We start from the raw sequence: 26,393 nt of genomic DNA on the forward strand, positions 1-26,393 counted from the left end.
CAAGGGCTAAAGACTGCCTATTCTAAAATAAAAAAATAAAAATTTAAGAAGGCAGTTCCCCTTTAAAAGTTCGAGACTGCTTTCTAAAATGACAGCCTAGCTTTAAGAGCAGGCTGCCTCCCTCCAGAGACATTATGGCCACGCTATGTTGGGCCTCTTGTTGAGTGCACTGCCTGAAACAGCGCATTGTGCGGTAGGTTCTGTGCTGCAGTTTTCACGTGTTATCCGATTTCTAAGCTAGTGTGTTTGCATAAACAATTACTTACAACAGTAAAGTGACCAGTTAATTTATTTGGTGGTGTTGGTTGAGGGAAGATGGTTGGCCAGGATGCTGGCAACTCCCTGCTTTTACAATAGTGCCATGTGTCAACCAGAATAGACAGATGGGGTTATAGTTTAACATTTCATCCCAAGTATGTACTCACTGGCAATGCAGCTTTCCCTCAATACTGCATGGAAGTGTTGACCTACATCTATTTACTCAAGATGTGGAGTAAACCCATAGCCTTTTGACTCAGGCGAGCGTGCTAGCAACTGAGCAAAGTAGACACTCCCATACAAGCATTAAAAGAAGCTTCAGAGCAACACAAATAACTCCCAAGTAAAAAGGGCATGAGTTATTCTGAAAGATTAAAGAAGCTCAAAGCTCTACTGAAGGTGATTAAGGATGGAGCACCTTGTGGCTGTATAAAATATGATATGTATATATGGATGAGGTAAACCAAAATATTTCAAGTTAAGCCAGGAAAGTAGGACTAGAAAATATAAAATTAAAAGAATGAAAAGTAAATTGAAAGCAGATGTTAAGAACTTCACTGTTTGGAATACTCTGCTGGGCAGGGTAAAGAAGGCAAAAATGGGAACATTCAATATGCACCTGAAGGCTGTAATAGGATAGTTTGGGTACTATAGGGATAAATTTCAATGGGTCAAATAACTTTTTCTTGCCCTTGACTGTTTTTATGTTTAGCTGTTCTTCTCATCTGTACTACGGAATGTCTTTATCATTCATTCTGAATGTTACTTTGTCACAAGATAACTTTTTATGTTAGGCCTTGAGGTATGCAATACATCTTTAAGTGTGATGCATGCCTATTGTGTAGAGTTTAAGAGATGGAGTCTAAGCAAAAATTTGGTCAATTTCTTTTTACTTGCATTTCATGTATAGGATTCAATTTTGATTTTGCACTGAGTTAGGATTAAAATTTAGGTTTTTTTTCCCCCCACTAAAGCATTAGTTCCTCTGACCACTGCTTGGAAGTGTAAAAGAGTGACCCGAGGTGGTTCTTTTTCTTTGTTTCCTGCAGTCTCATTCTCTGTGGCAGCCACTGCTCAGCACCTCCGATCAGAAACTTGCCATGTGGCGATTCATGGGCGCAGGGCCTACCACTCTAGCAAGTGTGCGCTGGAGCCTGTTATGCTATACCGTGGTGTCACCAATCTTAAATTTTTTTAAATTACATTTTTAATTTATTAAGATGTAAAGTATTCCTGTGCAGTTACATATTTTTCTAGTACACATTCTGTGATCAAATCATAACGCATTTTTGTAAGAATGTACTTCTGTACAGTGTGCACACATTGCAGCCTTTATTTGTGCTGATGTGTTGAACTTCCTTCGACATTACTATAAATTTTTTGACTAAAATGCACTTTTGCCCCACTGGAAAAATTCCAAAATTGGGATTGTGTATTATATATTGGGTCATATTATACTTGCAGATTTACAGTATTTTAAGACCGACTTCATGAGTTGACGCATTTACTTTGGTTAGCAAAAGTGCATATATATTTTTCATCCTTATTTACCAGTGTTGTGTATTTTTCTAAGAGAGAACTTAAAAAATATTTTTTGTATGTGTATAGGAAGTAGGCATGCCTGCTGACTACGTGAACAAGTTGGCCAGAATGTTCCAGGATATTAAAGTGTCTGAAGACCTGAACCAGGTTTTTAAAGAAATGCACAAAAACAACAAGTTGGCCTTACCAGGTGTATTTTTTTTTTACTTTGGGAGGGAATATTCTTTTGATTACTGATTTAAAATAAAAACAAAAGTAAATGCTACATTATTTGAATGTTTAACATGCTTAAAGAATGGAGTTGTGCCTGTGTATATTAAGTTTGGCTTAGAACCAAAAAGACTTTATTCCTAGAAATAAAAAGACTGTCTAATATAGTACCAGAAAAAAACCCTTATTACTAGGAAAAAAGGGCAGCGTCTTTTTTCAAACACTATCCAACTAACTTGGTTATAACCATTAATATTATTTAGCGGACTCTGTGAATATCAAGATTTTAAATGCTGGTGCCTGGTCACGAAGTTCAGAGAAAGTATTTGTTTCTCTACCAACTGAACTAGAAGATCTTATCCCTGAGGTGGAGGAATTCTACAAAAAAAATCACAGTGGTAGAAAGCTGCATTGGCATCACCTCATGTCTAATGGAATTGTAAGTAGCAGAATATTTTTGATCTTGATTAACCATGAGATGGTGCAACTGTTTCAGACAGATTTTGGTTGAAGTTTGGGTGCTAAATTTACCCTCAGTATGTAAACAGGCAGAAAAGTGGATTTGAGGCCATGATCAGATCAACCATGATCTTATTGAATGGCGGAGCAAGCTCGAGGGGCTGAATGGCCTACTCCTGCTCCTATTTCTTATGTTCTTATGTAAAAAAAATTGCAGTCAACCAGCAAGAGGTGTTAATTTGCAGTAATAAATTAAACTAATGGGTAAGCAAGTTTTTAAATAGCCAGTTTAAAAAAAAAAAACTCAACTTGGCTCACATTTGGCAGAATCTGGGTGAATGTTATTTTTAATTTGTGTGATACGCTGGATTTAAGCCATATGAGAAATTATATTTGCTCTTGAAAATATGTAAATAGAAATGAGGATATATTTGAGTGATGTTATGACTTTTTTAGCTTGTTAATGACTCGTTCCTCATGAGCTCAACCAGACTGAGATATTTATATTGTAGATTTTCTGCAGATTTTTAAATGAATGCTGTGTTAGCTGATGGTATTCTGTCTCTTTTGCACTTTGATCTTATGGCAGAGCTGGAATTTTAGATTGCTATCCAGTGACTCCTGCTGGAAAGTGCACGTGTGAATGTTTGATGATGGGATCAAGCTCAGTTGTGATGCCCCCTCCCTCAAATGATCGAAGAGCCTGCCAGAAGCTACTGTCTAGACTAACATGAAGAATGGCCACTTATGCGAGGTACTGGAGGGCACCTGGCGCTGGTGGAATTGTACCTAAGCAGTAGTTCATGCAATCAGGAGAGGAAAAGGGGGGAAAATTGGCAACAAAAAAACCTCTACAGATAGTAGTCCACTGGGCTTCTATTATTCGACATTTGGTGAACAAACTGATCTATTGGTTTTATTTTTAGTACAGAAGTGGACTTGACTTGGAGTTGAAATAATCTAGTTAAGATTCAGGTTAGTGTCGATTGTAAGCCAAACATTTGAGTAATAAATATTGTAAACATTTTAAAACTTGAAATACAGCTGGAAAACAAACTGAGGCTCCTACACAACTCTTGATCTCTCCCTACTATTGAAAAGTGTTGTTCCTAAGGAAATTAAATCTGCATAAAGACAAAAGTCAGTGTTTTTCACAAAAGTATAAAAAAAACGTCAGTTTTATTTGATTTAGCATTTTGCACTCTGTCATGCAGCAAATAAAACGAGCTACAATAAACTGTACAGTAACAGGATCATTTTTTCCCCCAAACAGATAACTTTCAAAAATGAGGTTGGCCAGTATGATTTAGAGGTTACCACATTTCAGTTGGCAGTACTGTTTGCCTGGAACCAAAGACCGAGAGAAAAGATTAGTTTTGAAAATCTAAAATTAGCAACTGAACTACCAGATGCAGAACTTAGGAGGACATTATGGGTAAGTTACTTTCCTTAACAATTGTTTTCTCTTGCACCCCTTTTTTTCCAACTATCATGCATCCTTTCACATTTGTGGAAGTAGGCAGGTGACCTGCTTGTAGAAGTCCAATATAACAGTAGCTTAAATTTATATAGCATCTTTTAGCATAGAAAAATGTTCCAGGTGCTTTACAAAGGAAAACAAGCACCAAGCTAATATAGAAACATAGAAGATAGGAGCAGGAGTAGGCCATTCGGCCCCTCGAGCCTGCTCCGCCATTCAATGAGATCATGGCTGATCATCCAAATTCAGTACCCTGTTCCTGCCTTCTCTCCATATCCCTTGATCCCTTTAGCCTTAAGAAATATATCCAACTCCTTCTTGAATATATTTAATGAATTGGCCTCTACTGCCTTCTTTGGTAGAGAATTCCACAGGTTCACCACTCTCTGGGTGAAGAAATTCCTCCTCATCTCAGTCCTAAATGGCTTACCCCTTATCCTTAGACTGTGACCCCTGGTTCTGGACTCCCTGGCCATCGGGAACATCCTTCCAGCATCTAGTCTGTCTAGTCCTATTAGAATTTTATAAGTTTCGATGAGATCCCCTCTCATTCTTCTAAACTCCAGGGAGTACAAGCCCAATCGACTCAATCTCCCCTCATACGTCATTCCTGCCATCCCAGGTATCAGCCTGGTGAATCTTCGCTGCACTCCTTCCATGGCAAGAACATCCTTCCTCGGATAAGGCGACCAAAACTGCACACACTACTCCAGATGTGGTCTCACCAAGGCCCTGTACAACTGCAGCAAGGCATCCTTGTTCCTGTACTCAAACCCTCTCGCTACGAAGGCCAACATACCATTTGCCGCCTTAACCGCCTGCTGCACCTGCATGCTTACTTTCAGCGACTGGTGCACAAGGATGCCCAGGTCTCGTTGCACTTCCCCTTCTCCCAATCTATTGCCATTCAGATAATCTGCCTTCCTGTTTTTGACACCAAAGTGGATAACCTTGCATTTATCTACGTTATATTGCATCTGCCATGCTTCTGCCCAATCACCCAACCTGTCCAAATCATACTGGAGTTTCTCGGTATCCTCCTCACAGCACACACGCCCACCCAGCTTTCTTGATGAAGAAAGTAGGAGGGGTGACCAAAAGAGAGGATAGTGAGATGGATTTTAGGGTGGGAATTCCAAAAAGTGGGACCTAGGCATTTGAAAGTACAGCCACCAAAGGTACAGGAAGGAGGGGTGTGGGGGAGAGGAGAAGCGGTGCTCAAGAAGGCATGGTCAGAGGAAGAGAGTTGTGACTTTAGGGCTGGCGGAGGTTATAGAGATAGGGGGATACGTGGCTATTATGGGATTTAAACACAGTTGAGAATTTTAAATTTAACGTGTTGGGGACTGGGAGCCATTTAATGTCCGTGGGGAAGGGGTGTGATGGGCGAATGGGACTTCTGTGGTATAGGATAAGGGAAGCAGAGTTTTGGATGAGCTGAATTTTGTGGAGGATGGTAAGCTGGCCATAAGAGCATTACAGTAATTAAGTCTGGAGGTGACAAAGGCATTGATAAAGGTTTAATAGTGGACCATCAGACACCCCAGTGATAAACGTTTACTACCAATGATTGTGTACAGGTCTTTCTATTTCACTGGCAATGTACTTTGTTCCCGAGATCATGTGTTCCAGAAAATAATTTTTTGAGATGAGCATTTCAGTATCTCAAAGACTGGGCCTTCATTTTGAAGGAGAGCTGAGATTGCCCAGATAGGCCTTTGATGTATTATCTTGGTCCTGATCCCTTCAAGCTTTCAGTGTTGATGCAGAGAGAATGTAGTCTTGCAGCAGAAGGTAAATTGTAACTTTTCAGTCTGCAACTGATAGCCTGATTGTTATGCCTGTATGTGAGCTCTAAATAAGTAAAACTTTATTCAAAATTTTTTGCAGATTTAAAATATCTAGCTGTATGAACAATGCTATAACTAAGATGGTGGTACATGTGCCTCTTCATGAGAGCTGTGAATCTGGGTTTCATGGCTGCCTGTCACCGATTTATTTGCCTTTTGAATGATATGCTGGTCAAGACTTCAAGATCAGATTTTTAAAAATCCCTCTTCAACCTACCTGCAGAGTTTGACAATTGCCCATTACATCTTTCTCTGTGGCACCGTGTCTGCTTGGTTCTGCTCATCCCTGTCCCATAAAAACCAGAGATCCCCTCCTGTCCTGGTCACCTTGGGAGTGTCCCAAAGTTACATCCTGGTCTGCTCCTCTTCCTAGTTTATATGCTGCCCTTCAGTGACAACATCTGTAAGCATGTGGTCAGCATCCATATATATGCTGGTGTCAGCAGTTCTACCTTTCCACCACCTACTTTGACATCATGGCTAATGCTGTGCTGTCTGGTTGTTTTATGTAGTGGTGGATGATCCAGGACTTTCTCTAAGTTTCAGCTAACCAAAGCCATCCTGAAACCTTGCTCCCTAATCCCCCATTCCATCCTCTTCCCTGGCTGTTTGCTGAATCTCCAGGCTCCACATCTTCCTTGCTAGCCTCCTGAACTTGAATGAATTCTATCTCATGCAAAATTCTGCCACTTGCATCTTACCCAGTAATAAACCTTGCTCCCCTATTAGCCCTGTTTTCCATTGGCTCCCCAACCCCAGCACATTGAATTCAAAGTGTAAAATAAAAAGGGAAAGCTGTAAATGCTGGATATCAAACAAAAACAGAACATGCTGGAACTGCACAGCAGATTGGTTAGCATTTGTAAAAAGAAAAGACAGGCTTTGATGAGAGGTACATACTTTGAAACGTCCGGTGATCGTGAAAGACACTATATAAATGCAAGTCTGTCTTTCTCTGTCTTTCTCTGTCTTTCTCTGTCTTTCTCTGTCTTTCTCTGTCTTTCTCTGTCTTTCTCTGTCTTTCTCTGTCTTGCTCTGTCTTGCTCTGTCTTGCTCTGTCGGGCTCTGTCGGGCTCTGTCGGGCTCTGTCGGGCTCTGTCGGGCTCTGTCGGGCTCTGTCGGGCTCTGTCGGGCTCTGTCGGGCTCTGTCGGGCTCTGTCGGGCTCTGTCGGGCTCTGTCGGGCTCTGTCGGGCTCTGTCGGGCTCTGTCGGGCTCTGTCGGGCTCTGTCGGGCTCTGTCTTTCTCTGTCGGGCTCTGTCGGGCTCTGTCGCTCTCTCTCGGTCTCTCTTCACAGGTGCTGACTGAATTGCTGTTTATTTCCAGCATTCTGTTTTTATTTCACACTGAAATCAAAGTCTTTTACAAATCCCTCCACAGCCTTACCCGTCCTACCTTTGCACTTCCCCAGCTCTATGTTCCAGTGCGCTCTTCTGACTGGTGTCCATGTATCACCTCCTTCATCTGCTCCATATTCAATGGCAGTGCCTTTAAGTGTCTTGGCCCGACGCTCTGGAACTCTCTCCTTAAAACTCTCGCCACCTTTAGAAGCCTCTCAAACACCTCTTTGACCATGCCTTTATTCACCACCTCTAATTCTGTTACTGCCTACCTTCACCTCTTTGGAAACACCTCAAGATGTTTACTACATTAAAGGTGCTATACAAAAGCAAGGTTTTTTTGCCTTCCTGTCCAATATATGTAATATGGCATTTATGAAGTTTCCTCTGTGTTTGTGGAAGGGAAGGCAAAGGGGGAGAATCTCTGGACAATCCATTGATGATTTGGCCGACTATTATATGACAGTAGGACAGTGAAACTTACTAGTTCTGTTTTTGTTTCAAAAGTCTCTTGTAGCTTTTCCAAAATTGAAACGTCAAGTTTTACTCCATGAACCTCAGGTCAGCTCACCCAAAGACTTCACAGAAGGCACTCTTTTCTCAGTGAATCAGGACTTCTCTTTAATGTAAGTATTAAAAGTGTTTTTCAAATCATGTTTATTTTTAGTTATTAGAGCTACAATTTCTTATAACCTAAATTAACTTTTTAACCAGCTGAATTTTTTTTCATTGTATACTGCCATCTTGTTTTTCTTGGCTCTCTTACAGCTTTTAAAAATGGGTTTAACAGCAATATTCAAAATGGTAGAGGATTTCTTTTACACTTCTGTGGATGCAAAAAATTTATTAAACTTTTGGGACCTGAAAGATTTATATCTGGAGAAACCAATGCAATAGTGCAGGCATGAAGCATCCTCTAAGCAAATCAGTGTCTTAGTCCAACTTTATGAATTTGCTACTAGAATGTGGCTACTGGAAAACTAGCTTTTAGCGATCCAGTTAGGTGGAACATTACATACGGCTGTTTGTCCTTTTAACTTGGGAGACAGCAAGAGGAAAAAGAATCGAAGGAACAGCTTAAGTAGATTAGTTGGGGAACATTCATTCAATAATATTTCCGTATGGAAGTGGAGGACCTTTAAAGGCATAATGCTGATACAGGATAAATACATACCTAGCATTAGCAAGCGTCGCTATAATTAATTAACAAATCAATCTGAAGTGGAATAAGTTTTTTTTTTTTTTAAATGATTCTACAAATCCTGTAGGGAAAAAAGTTAAAATGGTTCACTAAAACAAATATGGCAACATGTAGAAATGTGTTAAAAGGGTGTCAGGGAGGTAAAGGTCAACTTGGAAAATAGCATAGCTGCAGATGCAAAACATAACGGTAAGAAATTATTTCACTACTATAAGCGCAAGATGGCCGTCGGAAGAGGCGAGGGCACTAAAAGATATTGGGCCAGAATTTGCAGTGGGTATGACGCGCCTTTGAAATGGCCTGCAAGTTCGGGATTTCCACATGTGCCAAATCCCAAACTTACAATGTCCATGTAGGCGTTGACAGATCATCCGCAAGGCCAGAGAAAAACCAATTGCTACCGCAGAGTTGGGCTATTTGCCCAGCAATTCCAAGGGGATATCTCGGGTATGTTTTAACCATTTTCATCTTGGATGTCGGATAGTTTAATTGTATCAAATGAGTTTTTCTTGTTGCTACAAAGATTGGAGTTTTAATGTTGATAATTATCAGCAAAATTACATTTTTACTAACCGAACTAAGATGTACTGAAGTTGGTGGAATTAAGCTAATTAGGAATTAAATTCCAATCCTAATTGTAATTAAATCTGATTACGGGATTCCCTTCTGAAATGATGTAAAATCGAATTCTCTTTCCTGATTGGAGGACCAGGCCCATGTGATCCCAGGTACGCTTCCACACAGGCTGTGTCCCTGGGATCTGTGGGCCATTACGCTGTCCTCTGGTATGCAGCATCAGAGAGCAAGTTTATGAAGGCCCCCATCAGGTAGGTGCTTATTCTTTTCGCAGGTCCGCGGCGTACTCGAGCAACGCTGCGGACTACAATTTTTGGGCCTATAATAGTAGTGAAACTGAGGATATGCATGAAGTAGCTACTATAATAAATTAATACTACTTTCAAGTATTCGTTAGGGAAGATGCAAGAAACCTTACCTCTATCCGCTTTCCCCCAAAGAAAATGATAATCCAAGTAGAATTAATGACTGACATAAATGACATGGAAGTCTGAGACAGCATGAAAAGGCTTAAAACAAATAAATCCTCAGCGTGGACGATTGTTTATTCACAAGAACAAAGCGAGACAAGAGGTGACATTTATGGGGTTTTGGCCACCATTTATGAGGGAGTCCAAAAATCCCAGTAGATTGGAAACAGGCCCATTTTCAAAAGATGATGACCAATGCAATGTCTTAAATCAGTACCATAAAATAATAAAATCAATTTAACAATAAAACATGAGGATTAACCTAATAAACAGCAGACAACATTGATTCAGGAGAGATCATATCTGACCAACCTTCGACATTATTGAAGAAGTGACACCCCGTTTAGACTGGAAAGCCCTAAAACATGGTATACTTTGACTTCCAAAAAGCATTTGACACAATTTTTCACAGAAGGCTACTAATTTCAAAGCGGTGAGGTGAGAGTTTTAAAAATTTGGGAATGGGTAAGCAATTGGTTAAAGGATAGGAAGTAGTGGGTACTTGTTAAAGAAATTATGTTGGGATTGAGGGAAGTACTGAGTGGCATGCTCCCAGGATTGGTGCTAGAATTCCTAGTGTTTCTAATTTACATTAACAACTTGGATTGAGAAACTCAATACAGACTAGTGAAATTCAAAGATGATACCAATTTCTCAGTTTAATCTGAGGTGGCGGATCAGGACTTGCAATATTTAAACTGCTGTTGTCTCACATACTTGCATATATTGTATGTAATAGTGTCAAAGCATCTAAGGGTGAAGTTGAAAAAGGAAATAAAAGATTTTGCTCAACCTGTTCAATCACCAGCAAGAATCAACAGCAAATAAAATGTTGGACTATGTAGCTAAAACAGTAGAGTGCAAGTTAGAGGAAGTCATCAGGAAACTCTACAGTGCCCTGTTCAGACTATACCATGAGCACGTCCCAATTCTGGTCACCAAGACACAAGGAAGACATTAAAGCCCGAAGGTGATGCAGAAAAAATTTGAGACTTGACTCACTAGTGTCAGGGAACGGAGTTATGAGCAAGACTGGTGAAATTTAGGGTAATCGGCCTTGAAAGGATGTAACTCCAGGACAACTTAGAGGTTTGTAAGACTGTATACAATATAGAAAGGCAAATCTGGAACACCAGACAAGGGGGAACGGGTTCAATCTAGTGAAAGGGAAATTTAGGACTGATATTGGGCAGTTCCTCATATAAAGATCAATCATTGTATGGAATGGTTGCCTGTTTTGTGGGTTGACTGTCACCAGAGCTTGGAGTCACCCTACAGGTGTCGTGGAGCATGCTTCAGAATCTTGGTGTATGATCTATGTGACAACTAGTTGATAGCAGATGGACTGGAATAAGCACCAGTTTTCAAAGAAATTCTCCTGGTTCATCCTCGAAGCATGCTTGGTTTTCTTCGACTGAGCTGTCTTCCATACTCTCGAAATTGACATCAACCAGATGGGGTGGGTGCTCTTCCTGCCTCAGTGGGCTGCAGTTAAGAGGAAGCTACAGTGCTTGCCATAGTGAAGCCATGGGTTTTTGAGGCCCAGGAAGCAGTAAGTTATAAATGTGAACCACTTTTTAAAGAGGTGAAAATATTATGTATATCTTGCCTTGTAAAAATGTTGTTATTTGACAAAGGATTAATTCAAATATCCTCATTCGATACCATTGAGTTGTTTTTTTTAAACTGTTGCATAAGTAATGTCAGAAGCCCTCTTCTCCCCTCCCAAAGAAAAATGTAAGAACTCTATTTCAATAGCATGCATACCTGTCTTCCAGCAAGAACAGCAAAGTTCAGAAGAGGGGAAAGATTAATTTAATTGGAAGATTGCAGCTAACCACAGAGAGAATGAGAGAAGAAGAAAATGAAGGAATAGTCCAGCTGAGAATATTACGCACGCAGGTATACTTTAACGAGTATAAACTCGTAACTCTTTTAAACTCTAACATCTGTTGTGATTAACTTAATATTAAAAAATTGTATGTTGAAATTTAAGGGGTAATTTTCTGCCTTTACACTCGCTGCAGGGAGCCTTGCTCACTGGCAACGTGTATTGGAAATTTGAGGGCACACAAATGTCCATAAAATTACATGCATGTGGGAACATTGGGTGAGGGTGGCTGTGATGTTTTTGGTGGTTGACTACCAGTATTCTCTATTGGGGCTCACAAAGACTGGCCACTTGGGCATGGTGTTGGAGGTGCATGGTCCACATGGAGCCATGCCCTGGGTGGGGGGGCAAAGGTGGGAAGGGGAGATCAAAACCTTCAGGAGGAGAAAGAGAAAATTGAAAAGAAAAAGGATTACATAGGATGTACAGCACAGAAACAGGCCAATTGGCCCAACCAGTTTATGCTCCACTCGAGCCTCCTCCTGTCTTTCCTCATCTAACCCTATCAGCATAACCCTCTATTCCCTTCTCCCTCATATGCTTGTCTAACCTCCCCTTAAATGCATCTATACTATTCGCTTCAACCACTCCCTGTGGTAGCGGGTTCCACATTCTCGCCACTCTTTGGGTAAAGAAGTTTCTCATGAATTCCCTATTGGATTTCTTGGTGACTATCTTATATTGATGGCCTCTAGTTATGCTCTTCCCCACAAGCAGAAATATTCTCTCTCTATCCACTCTATCAAAACCTTTCATAATTTTAATGACCTCTATTAGGCCACCTCTCAGTCTTTTTTCAAGAGTAAAGAGACCCAGCCTGTTCATCCTTTCCTGATATGTACACCCTCGCATATCTGGTATCGTCCTTGTAAATCTTCTCTGCGCCCTCTCCAGTGCCTCTATATCCTTTTTATAATATGGTGACCAGAACTGTACGCAGTACTCTCCTAAGTGTGGTCTAACCAAGGTTTGATACAGGTTTAGCATAACTTCCCTACTTTTCAATTCTATCCCTCTAGAAATAAACCCCAGTGCTTAGTTTGCTATTTTTATGGCCTTGCTAACCTGTATTGCCCCTTGGCGACATCATCTGAAAACACAGCGTCAGTTTCCACATGTACGCTGACGACACCCAGCTCTACCGCACTACCTCTTTTCTCGACCCCTACACAATCTCTGAATTGTCAGACTGTTTGTCCGACATATCGTTCTGGATGAGTAGAAATTTTCTCCAATTAAATATCGGGAAGACCGAAACCATTGTTTTCGGTCCCCGCCACAAACTTTGCTCCCTAGCCACTGACTCCATCCCGACCACATATCTGCAACATAACAAAGACCGGCTATTTCCACCTCCATAACATTGCCCGTCTCCACCCTTGCCTCAGCTCATCCGCTGTTGAAACCCCCATCCATGCCTTTGTTGCCTCTAAACTTGACTATTCCAACGCACTCCTGGCTGGCCTCCCACATTCTACCCTACGTAAGCTTGAGGTTATCCAAAACTCGGCTGCTGGTGTACTAACTCGCACCAAGTCCCGTTCGCCCATCACCCCTGTGCTCGCTGACCTACATTGGCTCCCAGTTAAGCAGCGCCTCAATTTCAAAATTCTCATCCTTGTTTTCAAACCCCTCCATGGCCTCACCCCTCCCTATCTCTAATCTCCTTCAGTCCCACAACCCCCCCCCCCCCCCCGAGATATCTGCGCTCCTCTAATTCTGCCCTCTTGAGCATCCCTGATTATAATCGCTCAAATTGGTGGCTGTGCCATCTGTTGCCTAGGCCCTAAGCTCTAGAATTCCCTGCCTAAACCTCTCCGCCTCGCTATCTCTCTTTCCTCCTTTAAGACGCTCCTTAAAACCTACCTCTTTGACCAAGCTTTTGGTCACCTGCCCTAAATTCTCCTTATGTGGCTCGGTGTCAAATATTTTGTCTTATAGTACTCCTGTGCAGCGCTTTGGGACGTTTTACTACGTTAAAGGTGCTATGTAAATACAAGTTGTTGTTGTTGTGTCGCAACTTTGTGACTTGTGTAATTGTACTCCTAAATCCCTTTGTTCCTCTACCCCACCTAGACTCGTACCCTCCAAGTAATACGTGACCTCCCAATTCTTCCTACCAAAATGTAATACCTCACATTTATCTGTTGAACTTCATTTCACAGAAATCACAGAAACCCCACAGTGCAGATAGAGGCCATTTCGGCCCATCGAGCCTGCACCGACGCATATCCCACCCGATCCCCGTAACCCCTACACCAACACATATCCCACCCTATCCCTGTAACCCCACGTATTTAATCCCCCTAACACTAAGGGTCAATTTATCATAGCCAATCAACCTAACCCGCACATCTTTGGACTGTGGGAGGAAACCGGAGCACCCGGAGGAAACCCACGCAAACACGGGGAGAATGTGCAAACTCCACACAGACAGTCGCCCGAGGCCGGATTCGAACCCGGGTCTCTGGTGCTGTGAGGCAACAGTGCTAACCACTATGCCACCGTGCTGCCAATTATATTCCCATTCTGCAAGTATGCTAATGTCCTGTAATTTGTTGCAGCCCTCCTCCAGTATTGACTATCTTCAGCACCCCGCCAAAAAATTTGGTGTCATCCGCAAATTTAGAAATTGTGTTTTTGATTCCAAAGTCTAAATCGTTAATGTAAATTGTGAACAACAGTGGTCAAAGAATGGCGAGTCTGAAAGGAGAAATGCAAAGTAATTTGGCCCACAGCAGTAAATTTCCTCTTTGCCATTACATGACTGAGGGGGTTTGGCTTCTCCTCTTGATCTGACTGATGGGAAATATGAGAAGAGCAGTATATGCTTGTTCATCCATGGGGATAAATCTTCCACTTCCCTAATGGTGCAACAAAAATCAGAATTTACTGAAAAGGGAACCATAAGGATACTTTAAAAAGAAAAATGTATTTTACTCCATACCTTTTCCACATATTGCAGCTTTACATTCAAATCATTTTCCTGCTGTTTGTTTTCTCTTAATGTAAGAATTTCCACAATCTCCAAAGTAAACTACTTTTTATATACAGTCCTACTTGGCACAACCATCTTAGATTCTTACCAGTTCTTGTACTTGGCATGTTCCAATTCAGCTCATTCAAATCAGTTGTGACTTGGAGGCTCCCTGATAATTTACATATATGCTTGAGTTTTGCTGATGCCCTTCAAATAATACATATAATAATAATGGCTATTTTGAGACAGCTGTTGCAAGTTTTTACAGCCTGATAGATTTGAATGAACAAATTCATCATATTGATCCAAAGCAAGTATAAAAGCATGGATTCTCAAACTTTGCAGTAGTTTGCCCTCTTTGTGTCTCTCCCTACACCACCCCCAAATAAGCTGAAAAAACCCACGGCTCCTTCAATGTAAAATTGTCCCCAATATAAACATACTGAACTTTCCAGCCCACATCACACCACAGCATTTAAAAATAAAATATGCATAGCTTACATTTCAGTCAGTGGGATGAGTGGGTCTGTTTCTTAGCTATGTGCAGGTTTTCTATCTGGTGTTGCTGAGCCAATGTAGAGGGTCTGATTACTCCCCACGTTGAGGCCATCGTCTGTTGAGTTGCAATTCTCAGTACTGGCTAGAATTAAGGGAATGAGCAGCTTCAGAGCTTCTTGTGTTAATTGAGGAAAGTCACATTATACAGGTTGCCAAAATTTAGCCGAAAGCTCTGGGGAAATGCAAGCTTCAATATTTAATCACTCACCAATTCGTTGAGGTTTCCTCTTCCTTTGGTAATAAATTAGCTGTAGATTGTGATTTATTGATCTTTACCCAGTTGTGATCTTCATTGTTGTCAGATTCTGAAAAGTACTTGCAACTGGACCCTTAGCCCAATCAAATGTTGAACAATCATAAACTGGACTCTTTCAGCTGATGGGAAATTTACCCTCTTGCACAAAGTCTTTGAGTCTTAAAGGAGCACAAAAACCCCTTCTCTCTGAAGACCACAAGGAAAGCTTGCAAATGAATGCCTCAATTGGCCTTTAGCTGCTGTCCCCCTAGGAATGGTGTATGTTACATTTGGGGTGAAGATTATTTTCTTATCTTTTAACTCCTTTAGCAAATTGGCTTAGTTGGTAGCATTCTTGCCTCTGAGCTAAAAGGCTGTGGGTTCAAGCGCTCCAGGATTTGAGCATTTATTTTAGGCTGACACTTCAGTACGGTAATGAGGGAATGTTGTATTTTTGGTCTTTCAGATGAGATGTTAAACACCGACCCTATCGGCCTGTTCCATTGGTTCAGGTGGATGCTAAAGATTGTATGGCACTATTCAAAGAAGAAAGAAAGACAGACTTACATTTATATAGCACAAACAACAATGTGTTAATGACTAGATAATCTGTGTTTAGTGATGTTGATTGAGGGATAAATATTGTCCAGGAGACCTGGGATAACTCCCCTGCTCATCTTCAGAATAGTGCCATGGGATCTTTTACGTCCACCTGAGAGAGCAGATGGGGCCTTGTCTCATCTGAAAGATGGCACCTCAGACAGTGCAGCACTCCCTCAGTACAGCAGTGGAGAGTCAGCCTAAATCTTTGTGTTCAAGTCTCTGGAGTGGGACTTGAACCCACAACCTTCTGACTCCGAGGCAAGAGTGCTCCAACTGAGCCACGGCTGACTGTTCTTCTGGTACCCTGGCCAGCTTTCTTCCTTCAAGCAACACCACCAAAAATAGATTATTTGGTCACAAAAGCAAAATACTGTGGATGCTGGAAATAAAAACAGAAAATGCTGGAAATACTTAGCAGGTCAGGCAGCATCTGTGGCGAGAGAAACCGAGTTAACGTTTCAGGTTGATGACCTTTCATCAAAACTGGTCATTCATCTCATTGTTATTTCTGGAATCTTACTGTGTGCAAAATGGCTACTGTCTTTACTTAAGAACAATGACTGCACTACAAAGTAATTCACTATCTGTGAAGCACTTTGGAACGCTTGAGAAATATGATGGGGTGCTATATAAATGCAGGTTTGTTCTTTATCAGCCTGATGCTGACTTGATGTTGATACAGTAGCTACTTCATGTTAATATTACATTAGATTACATAGGATATATGGCACAGAAACAGGCCATTCGGCCCAACCAGTCCATGCCGGCATTTATGCTCCACACGAGCCTCCTCCTGTCTTTCCTCATCTAAATCTATCAGTATAACCCTCTATTCCCTTCTCCCTCATATGTTTGTCTAGCCTCCCCTTAAATGCATCTATACTATTCACTTCAACCACTCCTTGTGGTAGTGAGTTCCACATTCTCACCACTCTTTGGGTAAAGAAGTTTCTTCTGAATTCCGCATTGGATTTCTTGGTGACTATCTTATATTGATGTCCTCTAGTTATGCTCTTCCCCACAAGTGGAAACATTCTCTGTATCCACCATATCAAAACCTTTCATAATTTTAAAGACCTCTATTAGGTCACCCTCGGCCTTTTTTCAAGAGAAAAGAAACCCAGCCTGTTCATCTTTTCCTGGTATGTATACCCTCGCATTTCTGCTATCATCCTTGTAAATCTTCTCTGCATCCTCTCCAGTGCCTCTATATCCATTTTATAATATGGCGACCAGAACTGTACGCAGTACTCTCCTAAGTGTTATCTCTTCAAAGAGGTTGGTCTAGCAAGACTTTCCTTTTTGAAATCCATGTTTACTTTTCATTATATTTTTGGTTTCTAGATGTTCTTCTCTTTTCTCCTTTAGTAGGGATTCCATTATTTTTCCTACCACCGATGTTAAGCTGACTGGTCCATAATTCCCTGGACATGTTCTATCCCCCTTCTTAAATATCGGTATTACGTTAGCTATCCGCCAGTCCTTTGGCACTATACCTTTTTCTAACGAATTATTAAATATGCATAGTAATGCCTCTGCTATCTCTTCCCTAGATTCTTTTAAAATGCGTGGATGCAATCCATCTGGACCAGGGGTTTTATCCTGAGTTTGATTAATTTATTTAATATATCCCCTTTTTTAAAATTTTAAATGCACTTATCTCATTACTAATCTCATCATCCAATGTCTTGTCCACCTGTTCTATCTCCCTGGTAAATACTGAAGCAAAATAATTATTTAATATTTCTGCCGTCTCTCTATTGTTACCTGTTGTATTATCCTGACTATCCCATAATGGCCCTAATCCCATGCCAATCTATTTTTAATTGATGTGCCTATAAAATATTTTACTATTTTGTTTGAAGTTCCTTGATAACTTAATCCCCTAATCTTTTCGTATTCTCTCTTATCATGCACTCCCCTGCTGTCTATGTACTAAATGTATGCCTCTTTCCTTACCCTCAATTGTTCCCTTGTGGCTTTATTCATCCATGGAGTCTCATCATTGTTTAGTTTGTTCTTTCCTTTTAGCGGAATATTTTTTTCCTGCACTCTGTTGAACACCGTTTTAAATGTTTCCCATTGCTGTTCTACATCGTTGTTTGCCAATATTGTTGCCCATTTTTTTTCCTAAGTTCTATTCTCAGCTAAAATCAGCTTTTCTCCAGTCTATTAGCCTGGTTTTCATCATACTTTTCTCCTCAGTTATCCTTAAAAAAGCGCATTATATTATGGTCACCATTCCCTTGCTGTTCCCCTACCTTTACCTCTCTTATCTGCTCTGGTTCATTCCCCATTACTAGATCCAAATGCGAATCCTCCCTTGGGCTTTTTACATACTGGGTTAGAAAAGAGTTCTGTACACATTGTAGGAACTGCATTCCCTTATCCCCTTTACCTACCTCTTCTGTCCAATTAATATCGGGGTAGTTGAAATCCCCCATGATGATGATTCTGTTTTTTACTCATTTCCCTATTTTGTCTGTATACTCCTTCCTCCACCTCCCTTCCACTATTAGGTGGTCTATAGACTACGCCTATTAGTGTGATTTATCTTTTATCTCTATCCATATGGATTCTATTTTTGTCTTGCTAATATCTGTGTCACTTCTACTGCCATTGTTATCCCTAATAAGTACAGCTATTCCACCTCTTTTTCCCTCTCTGTCTTTTCTAAATATGTTATACCCTGCAATGTTTAATTCCCAGTCCTGATTTTTCTGTAGCCATGTCTCAGTAATCCCTACTATGCCTGGTTCTTCACAACGTATGATTGCCTCCAGCTCCCCTGTTTTATTACGGACACTGTGCATTGCTGTACAGACAGTTTAGCTCATTTTTAATAGGATTTCCTCTCACTTTATGTTTAACCATCTTTTTAGATTTCTGTTCTATAACTATTTATTCCCTTGCCATGAATGTCCTCCCTTACTTTATTCTTTCCTATGCTCTCTTTTCCTGTTTTGTTTATATTTAGGCTGGTTACGTTTCTTGTAGATCATTCCCCCCATCTTACTAGTTTAAAGCCTTTGCCACTTCCCTATTTACCCTTTCCGCTAGGACACGGGTCCCATCCCAGTTCAGGTGGAGCCCGTCCCATTGGTACAGTTCCTTCCTGTCCCAGAACTGGTGCCAGTGTCCCAAGAAAAGGAACCCCTCTTTCCCACACCAGCCCTTTAGCCACGTGTTAATTCTCCTGATCCGACTGCTTCTATGCCAATTTTCACATGGCTCAGGCAATAATCCAGAGATTATTACCCTCGAGGTCCTGCTGTATATTTCGAATACAATCAACTATTTCATTATCTTAAGGTTTGTGACTGACGGGGCTTTTAAAAGGAATATTCCATTTTGTAGGTATACTAGAAGAAAATTATATAGTATATAAAGTATTCTGTACAAATACTAATGTTTAATTGCTTAAATAAAACTTTCAATTTAAAAAAAAAAAAAAAAAACTTCAATTTAAAAGCTAGGAAAGCTTGTTCGTTTTCATTTTGAAGAACAGGGAAAATACCAGAAGCTATTATGTAAATTGATCCACTGTTTGAAATTTTGATTCCATTTTGTTTTAATTTCCAGGAAGCGATCATACAAATCATGAAGATGCGGAAAAAAATCACAAATGCTCAGCTCCAGACAGAACTTGTAGAAATACTGAAAAATATGTTCTTGCCACAGAAAAAAATGATCAAAGAACAAATTGAATGGCTGATAGAGCACAAATATATTAGAAGGGATGAGTCGGACATAAACACTTTCATTTATATGGCATAAGTGACTGTGTAAGAGAACAGTGTCAGAAGTTGGAATGAGTCCTATTTTGTCTTTGCAGACTTTGAAAAAGGTAGCAGAAGAGTGACTACAATTCAAAGATTTATTCAGTTGCATTATTATTAAGTCCCTGCCTTACCGTACCACAGATGAACAATATTTACCAGTTTCATCCACTTAGCATTTACCTGCCTTTGTGTAGTTCACTTTTGACAGCATGCTGTTTTGTGGGAGTACTGAATTCATCGGAGCCTGCTATGCTTTCTTGGTAACTTTAGCCCTATTTTCACTTGTTCTGTACCAGAGTTAAATACAGTTTTTTCCAGACATACTTAAACCAGTGAATATAGGACTTTAAATTTCATGCACTGGGGAAAATACTTGAGTCATTTTGTATTGCAAAGAAAAATAGTGTTAGGAGCAGTAGTTTCACTTTTCTGAAGATACCAGGTGCTGTCATTTAGTAGTGACTGACCTGATATGATTTTTTTAACCTGTTGCACATTTGAAATGTTTAATATTACTCTGGCTATAGTGGTTCACTATTGAGCTTAGCTGATGTGGTAATGTTAGAAGAAAGAGTTGTCCATATCCTAGTCATTCTAATGCTATCTGAATTAGCTGGTTGCAACCTGAATTCAAAGGTAGCCTTCATTCAAGCCGGTCAGCCAAGCCTGTCACAGTTGGGATGAATATTTTTCACTTTTTTCTGGCGTCCCAAAGGAGTACCATGAGTTAGAAAAGATTCCAACATGTTTGGTGTAGAGGTGAGGGAAGGATATAAAAACTATAATTTGAAGTTTCCCTAAAGCCTATTGGGTAAAGGAACCATCTATTATAGCACCAAGCCATACAGGCCATAAGGTACCAAATTTTATTTGCAGTCTGTGTTGTTGGATTTTCTCAACAAGGGCACCAGTTGTTACAATTGGTCTGGGATCATGCATTGTTCTGAGACAGCTTAGAACTTAGGCTCAGTTAACCAGTTGTACTAAATTACATTTTTTTTCAGTGCAGGTGGTAAAATATAGTTTTTAAATATTGCTTCATTGTTTCCTGGGCTGGGGAGAGAGAAAATGAACCAGGAATTCTGTTCCTGACTGCTAGCCAGTAATTCCAGCTGGAAAGTATACAATGGGTGAGGACAGGATCAGGCTGAGTTGCAATGCCCTCTACAAATAGCCTGATACAATTTTGCCTCACACGTGAAGCTAACTATTTGGGTGAAGAACAGCGGTGCTGCCAGCTCCTGTGGAACTGTATCCCATCAAGAGTTGGTGCCTTCAGGAGAGGAAGGAGAGAAAATTTGGGGATGGAAAAACCTCGTTCATTTTTACCTGTTGCATCCAATCCTATTGACTGGTAATGTTAGTGGAGATGTCTGTAGCCTGCCCTTACCCCATTTTCTTTGCTGGAGGTCAATCCCAGATGAAAAGTTTCTGAGGGAATCTGAGGAATGCGGGGGAGAAGAGGAGAAATAGTAACAGACTAAATGTGTATCTGCTTTTGTGACTGGTGGCTGATTACACAAGAAAAATGCAACTGTCACTAGGATTTAGTGTAGTTCTGAGGCAGCTGAAAACCTAAGCACAGTTTACTACTTGGTGAGTGGTCCAGTAATTGAACCAGCTTATAAAATTGGATCATGTTTCAAAAAATTTGGTCTCTACTAATAAAAAAAAAAGCTAATATTTTGGCAACCACCCTTGCATGTGTGCATACAGTACTCTTAGCTGTTTTTCTTTTTAAATCTTCAGTGCCCCACAAACACTTGTCAACACCCTCTCTGACACTGCTGAAAATGTCTTGCCTAACTTTTCTATATGTGGCTTCAGTTATACTGATGTATTGTAATTTTATTCAATTAGACAGCAGTTTTAATTATCGTTGTAGAGACCTTAGTTGGAATCACGTGCTGACTGCACTTCAACCTGACCTTTCTCTTTTTAGGATGAGTTTTGCCAGTCTTAGTACTGTGGGGAGAGATAAAATGGACTGTTATATGAGGGTCTCTGCTGGTGAGTTGACTGAGGAGTGACATTGGCTAAATCTGTAACATATTATGGTCAGGAATGTCCTGCAATCCCAAATTAAGGCTAATGCTTTTGTCAGAAGTTTGGTTCAGATGGAGAGGGGTGGAGACTGTGCAGCTTTGTCAAAGGTTTTATCTAGTTAACATGGTATTAGCCTGCTTGGAATTCATGGTACTGTATATTCTGGGAATTGGGAAAATTGTCAAACTCATTAAGAATGAAGATTATTAAATATATTAAATGTTAGGCTGTTCACATTTTAAATCCCATTCTTTTAATAACTTTTTTTCATATGTGCTACAAATTCAAAGAAATGGTGACCATGGTTGGCAGTGACCTTGACTCTGAATCTATGCTCTTTGAACATTTCCTGCCACTCAGCCAGTAGGAATGCAAGTCCACAATGTTGTATTTTGATTCACGGATAATTGATGAATTGTGAGACTTGGCAAAAATCTATTTTTTTTAGAAATACAATTTGACATTAAGTACTAGTTGACTGTCGTCCAGTGTCTTGGTGAAATTATCTAATGAGTAACTGGGACATAGACTATGAAGGTTCAAGATTCAATCGCTGGACTGTGACGAGTTAGCTGAGCTCAGCCAGAACAGCAGTAGGCCTTGGCTTCCCTACTTTGAGGGGAAGATAAACCAGGATTCCTGCTCCAGATTGATACCTGGTAACTCTTGCTCGAAGTGTGCATTAGTTAGATGTCAGATGATGATTGGACTGGGCTCAGCATGGTGCCAGCTATAGTTGAACAGCCTGTTACATTCATTGACAAAGTTCAAACGTGAATAACAGGCACTTGGGTGAGGCACCGGAGGGCAACTGACATCCGTAGAAATATACCGCAGCAAGGAGTCAATGACTTGGGGAGGGGAGAAAATTGGGTGAAAATAATTATTAGGTGCCCCTAAAATTATTGCAGTTTGTGCAGGGCACTGATGATTGTACACGTGGCATGTATGCATAAAAGGGGATTTTGGTGCGTAATTTCCATTTCCCTCCTGCAAAACTTACATCCCTAATATTTATGGGGTGGTAAAATTGAATACCTTACTTTCAGGTTGGGGTTTTCATTAAGAAGTACCTAGGCATTCTCCCCTTTAAAAGGGAGTATTATTACATGTAAAATGCATTCTATGTAGATGCAGTAATTGAGTGTGGGGATCATGAATTCTCAGTTTGAAACATGTCCAATCCCTTGAGTGCACTGAGGTGAGTAACTGCATGACTGAAAAATATGCATAGGTGGAGTGAGGAAGAACAAAGAAGGAAAAAAGGGATGCATACCATTTTTGCTGGTCCCAGTATTTGCTTGGTACTGTTGCTAGATGAGAACTTGGAAAAACATCCGAGTACTGATTTCAGTTCTTCAATGCCAACCAAATACCAAATGCGGAGAAATCAATGTCTAGTTCTGGATCTAATCACAATGATCTGGGAGGAGGTCCTGAATAAATATTTTAATAAAAATTAAAATTAATCTTGATTATGTGACCAGATTATTGTGATTTAATACAGAGTAAGTTAGTATAAACAAAAACAAATTGCATGCTCTATGAAAACCCCAGAAACGGCATGCACCATGTATCTGCACACAGAGTTTCACTTCATTAAATAAAGATGTGTATATGGATCTTGTTGCAACACTGCCTGGTAGAGAAAACATGGGAAATATTAGAATTATTACTTTTATTCAAATGGAATAAGAATCATCTTTTTATATGGAATTAGTCAACAATTTAGAATTGTGTGACTTAATAGAAATTGTTTTATCGAAATCTGCAATTTAATGGTAATAGATATTAAAATTACGTTTTGAAGTCTTCCATTTCTGTGTCCACAGAATCTTTCATTTTAGTTGTTTTTTTTTTTTTTAAAGAGACCTGTTCATTTGCTCCCTGCGGCATCAGTGAGTGTAATTTTACACTTTTTTTACCCCATAAAAATAAAATCCAAGAAAAAGACAACTGATTGTAACTTGTATAACTTAAAATGTAGAAATAGTGTACAAGTTATTGAATAACTAGTTAAAATATTTCACAAATCCTCAGTGTTTGGATCTACTTGTTTATACTACCCTAGAAACCATCTTTTTAAAAGTATAGAAAACTGCAATGAAAACTTATAACTTGAGTTTTTTCATTATGTTGAGAATAAGATTTCTTTACTCATTTGTGCAATTTATTGTACACAAAATACTGAAGAAACTTGGACTTGCACGGATGATTTTTCATGTGGAGCTGTGTTGAGGTCACCAATAAATTGTGTACATTTGTTACCCTAGTTATACATAAGCTGTTGCATATTTTACATATTGTAAGATGTTGAAAACTTAGAAGCCTTCCTGTAATATACACTAAAGCCTGGAGTGTTGCGCAAAGTTGAATTGATAGGTTTTACTTTATCTACAATTAATATTTACAAGTTGAATGTGTGCCACTACATACCAAGGTTATGATGCTGTACAATTTTTGAATGGTAGCAGTTTCTACATAGCAGCCTGATCAAACTATTTTGATGTACTACATTATTTTTTTGAATTTTTATTTTTTAAGTTGCATAATTTATTTTCCAGCAAAATAAAAGTGCAATATAAAACCTCCATGTGCGTTTTATATAATCAGTTATGTAATTTTAAGACACTAGCACAGTTGCAAATTAAAAGATTTTTTCTAAACTCCGCTTGCTACCGTATCCTTAAAAAAAAAAAAAAACAATTTGCTATTATCCTACTTGTTAAAGGGATGATCTTCAATATTGACTATACCTCATCTGCACTAAACTTCCACCACTTGTGTATATGATGTAATGTGGGCATCGGACTTTAAAGGATTGACCATCTTAAATATTGTCAAGAATATTGTAACTAGAAGGACTTGTGAAAGGGAATGTTACTTGGATAAGAAACGAGAAGCTTGCAGGCTGTGTATTTATAGTTTCATATTCTTGTAAATTTTAAACTGAATACTGTTATATTAAATTGTATACATCTGAAAGAGCAAGCAGTACAAATAAACCTGCTGTACACAGCAAAATACTGTACATTATATTAGCCATACCTTCAGAAAGAAACCAGTAATTCTTGGTAATGCTGATGGCCAAACTGAAGCAATTTTGTAAAGAGATTTATGGAACCACAGAAGACCATTTGGTCCATAGACCATGTCTAATCTCCTGTGATTTGCGATGTTTACGCAGGGCTACATTTTCGCAGGAGGCAGTTTAGCAACAATTTTGCACCTAGATGTGCATGGGATAAATGTTCTTTTGAACTTCATTTTTATGGCACAGGTAGGCATGAAATCCACAAATAGAAAGCTCATCTGAAAATAAGCTGTAATTTTGAAATTCAGAAGTAATGTCTTGATGTAATTCCAGCAAGATCTGTTTTTGACATGGTTCATTTTGGTGCTGCCTATATTTTGGTTTGTAATTACATAGTTCATCAAATTTATAACTATGTATTACATGTTCAGATTGGCAAATGTCCCACAGACATTTAGGGAAAGATGCACTATAGTATTTAGCATTGTGCTAGCCTGTGCACCATAGAGGCCTTGGGTGTCAGAGTCCAAACACATAGTTGGCAGGAGGCTGACTTCCAGGACAACTTTCCACAAGTGTTGGGACCAGTCTGTATGTAACCATGTGCCATTGCCAACATGCCTCTGAGAGTGAGGTGAGGTGAGAGTCACTTCCCTTGACATCAAGGCAGTGTTTAACCAAGTCTGGCACCTAGGAGCTCTAGTAAAACTGAAGTCAATGGGGATCAGAGGTAAAACTCTCTAGTGGCTGGAGTCCTACCTGGCACAAGTAAAAATGATTGCCATTGTTGGAGGCCAATCATCTCAACCTCAACGTTGCTGCAGGAATTCCTCGGGGCAGTGTCCTAGGCCTATGTATTTTCAACTACTTCAGCAATGACCTTTGTTCCATCATAAAGTCAGAAGTGGGGCTGTTCACTGATCATTAAACAGTGCAAGTCATATTCAGAATTGCTCAGATAATGAAGCAGTCCATGCCTGCATGTAGCAAGACCTCGACAATATCCGGGCTTGAGCTGATAAGTGGTGTCACACATGTGCCAGGCAATGACCATCTCCAACAAGAGAGCATAACTACCTCCTCTTGACATGCAATGGTATAACAATCACCAAGACTCCCACCATCAATATCCTGGGGGTCACTAATGACTAGAAACTGAATTGGACCAGCCACCTAAATGCCATGGCTGCTAGAGCAGGTCAGCGATTCAGGTATTCTGTGGCTAGTGGCTCACCTGAGTCCCCAAAGACTCTCTACCACCTACAAGGCACAAGTCAAGTGTGTGCTGGAATATTCTCCACTTGCTGGGATAGATGCAGCTCCAAAAACACTCAAGAAGCTTGACACTAGCCAGAAGTCCCATCATAACGGCACAGAAGGAGGCCATTCGGCCCATTGAGTCCATGTCGGCTCTCTGTAGAGCAATCCAGTCAGTCCTCTATCCCTGTAGCCCTGCAGGTTTATTTCCCTCAAGTGCCTATCTAGTCTCCCCTTGAAAACATTAGTGCCTCCGCTTCCACCACTTCCGTCGGCAGCAAATTCCAGGTCATCACCACTCGCTGCGTAAAAAAGTTTTCCTCACATCCCCCCTGTATCTCTTGCCCAAAACTTTAAACCTGTGTCCCCCAGTCCTTGTACCATCAACTAGTGGGAACAGCCTTTCCCCGTCTAGCCTATCCAAACTTGTCATAATTTTGTACACCTCTCAAATCACCCCTCAACCTCCTTTGCTCTAATGAAAACAAATCCAGCTTCTCCAACCTGTCCTTGTAGCTAAGAGCTCCCATCCCTGGAACCATTCTAGTAAATCTCCTCTGCACCCTCTCCAGGGCCTTCACATCCTTCCTAAAGTGTGGTAACCAGAACTGGATGCAATACTC

The 26,393-nt window shown here is 40.2% G+C and overlaps 1 protein-coding gene across 2 annotated transcripts in view; it reads left to right on the forward strand.

Moving 5' to 3' along the window:
- Window positions 1-24,185, forward strand: part of LOC147111823 (cullin-5) — a 98,572-nt gene extending 74,387 nt beyond the window's left edge. For both annotated transcript variants that reach the window (XM_085999092.1, XM_085999093.1), the window contains exons 14-19: window positions 1,867-1,990; window positions 2,274-2,449; window positions 3,743-3,904; window positions 7,645-7,763; window positions 11,163-11,286; window positions 19,234-24,185. In XM_085999092.1, coding sequence (XP_085855218.1) covers window positions 1,867-1,990; window positions 2,274-2,449; window positions 3,743-3,904; window positions 7,645-7,763; window positions 11,163-11,286; window positions 19,234-19,428 — 900 coding nt within the window. In that variant the 3' untranslated portion in view covers window positions 19,429-24,185. The remainder of the gene's footprint in view (window positions 1-1,866; window positions 1,991-2,273; window positions 2,450-3,742; window positions 3,905-7,644; window positions 7,764-11,162; window positions 11,287-19,233) is intronic.
- The last annotated feature ends 2,208 nt before the right edge of the window (window positions 24,186-26,393 follow it).

Source organism: Somniosus microcephalus, chromosome 10 (genome assembly GCF_052327205.1).
Source record: "Somniosus microcephalus isolate GS21.2 chromosome 10, FLI_Smic_1.0, whole genome shotgun sequence".
NCBI classification, from domain to species: domain Eukaryota; kingdom Metazoa; phylum Chordata; class Chondrichthyes; order Squaliformes; family Somniosidae; genus Somniosus; species Somniosus microcephalus.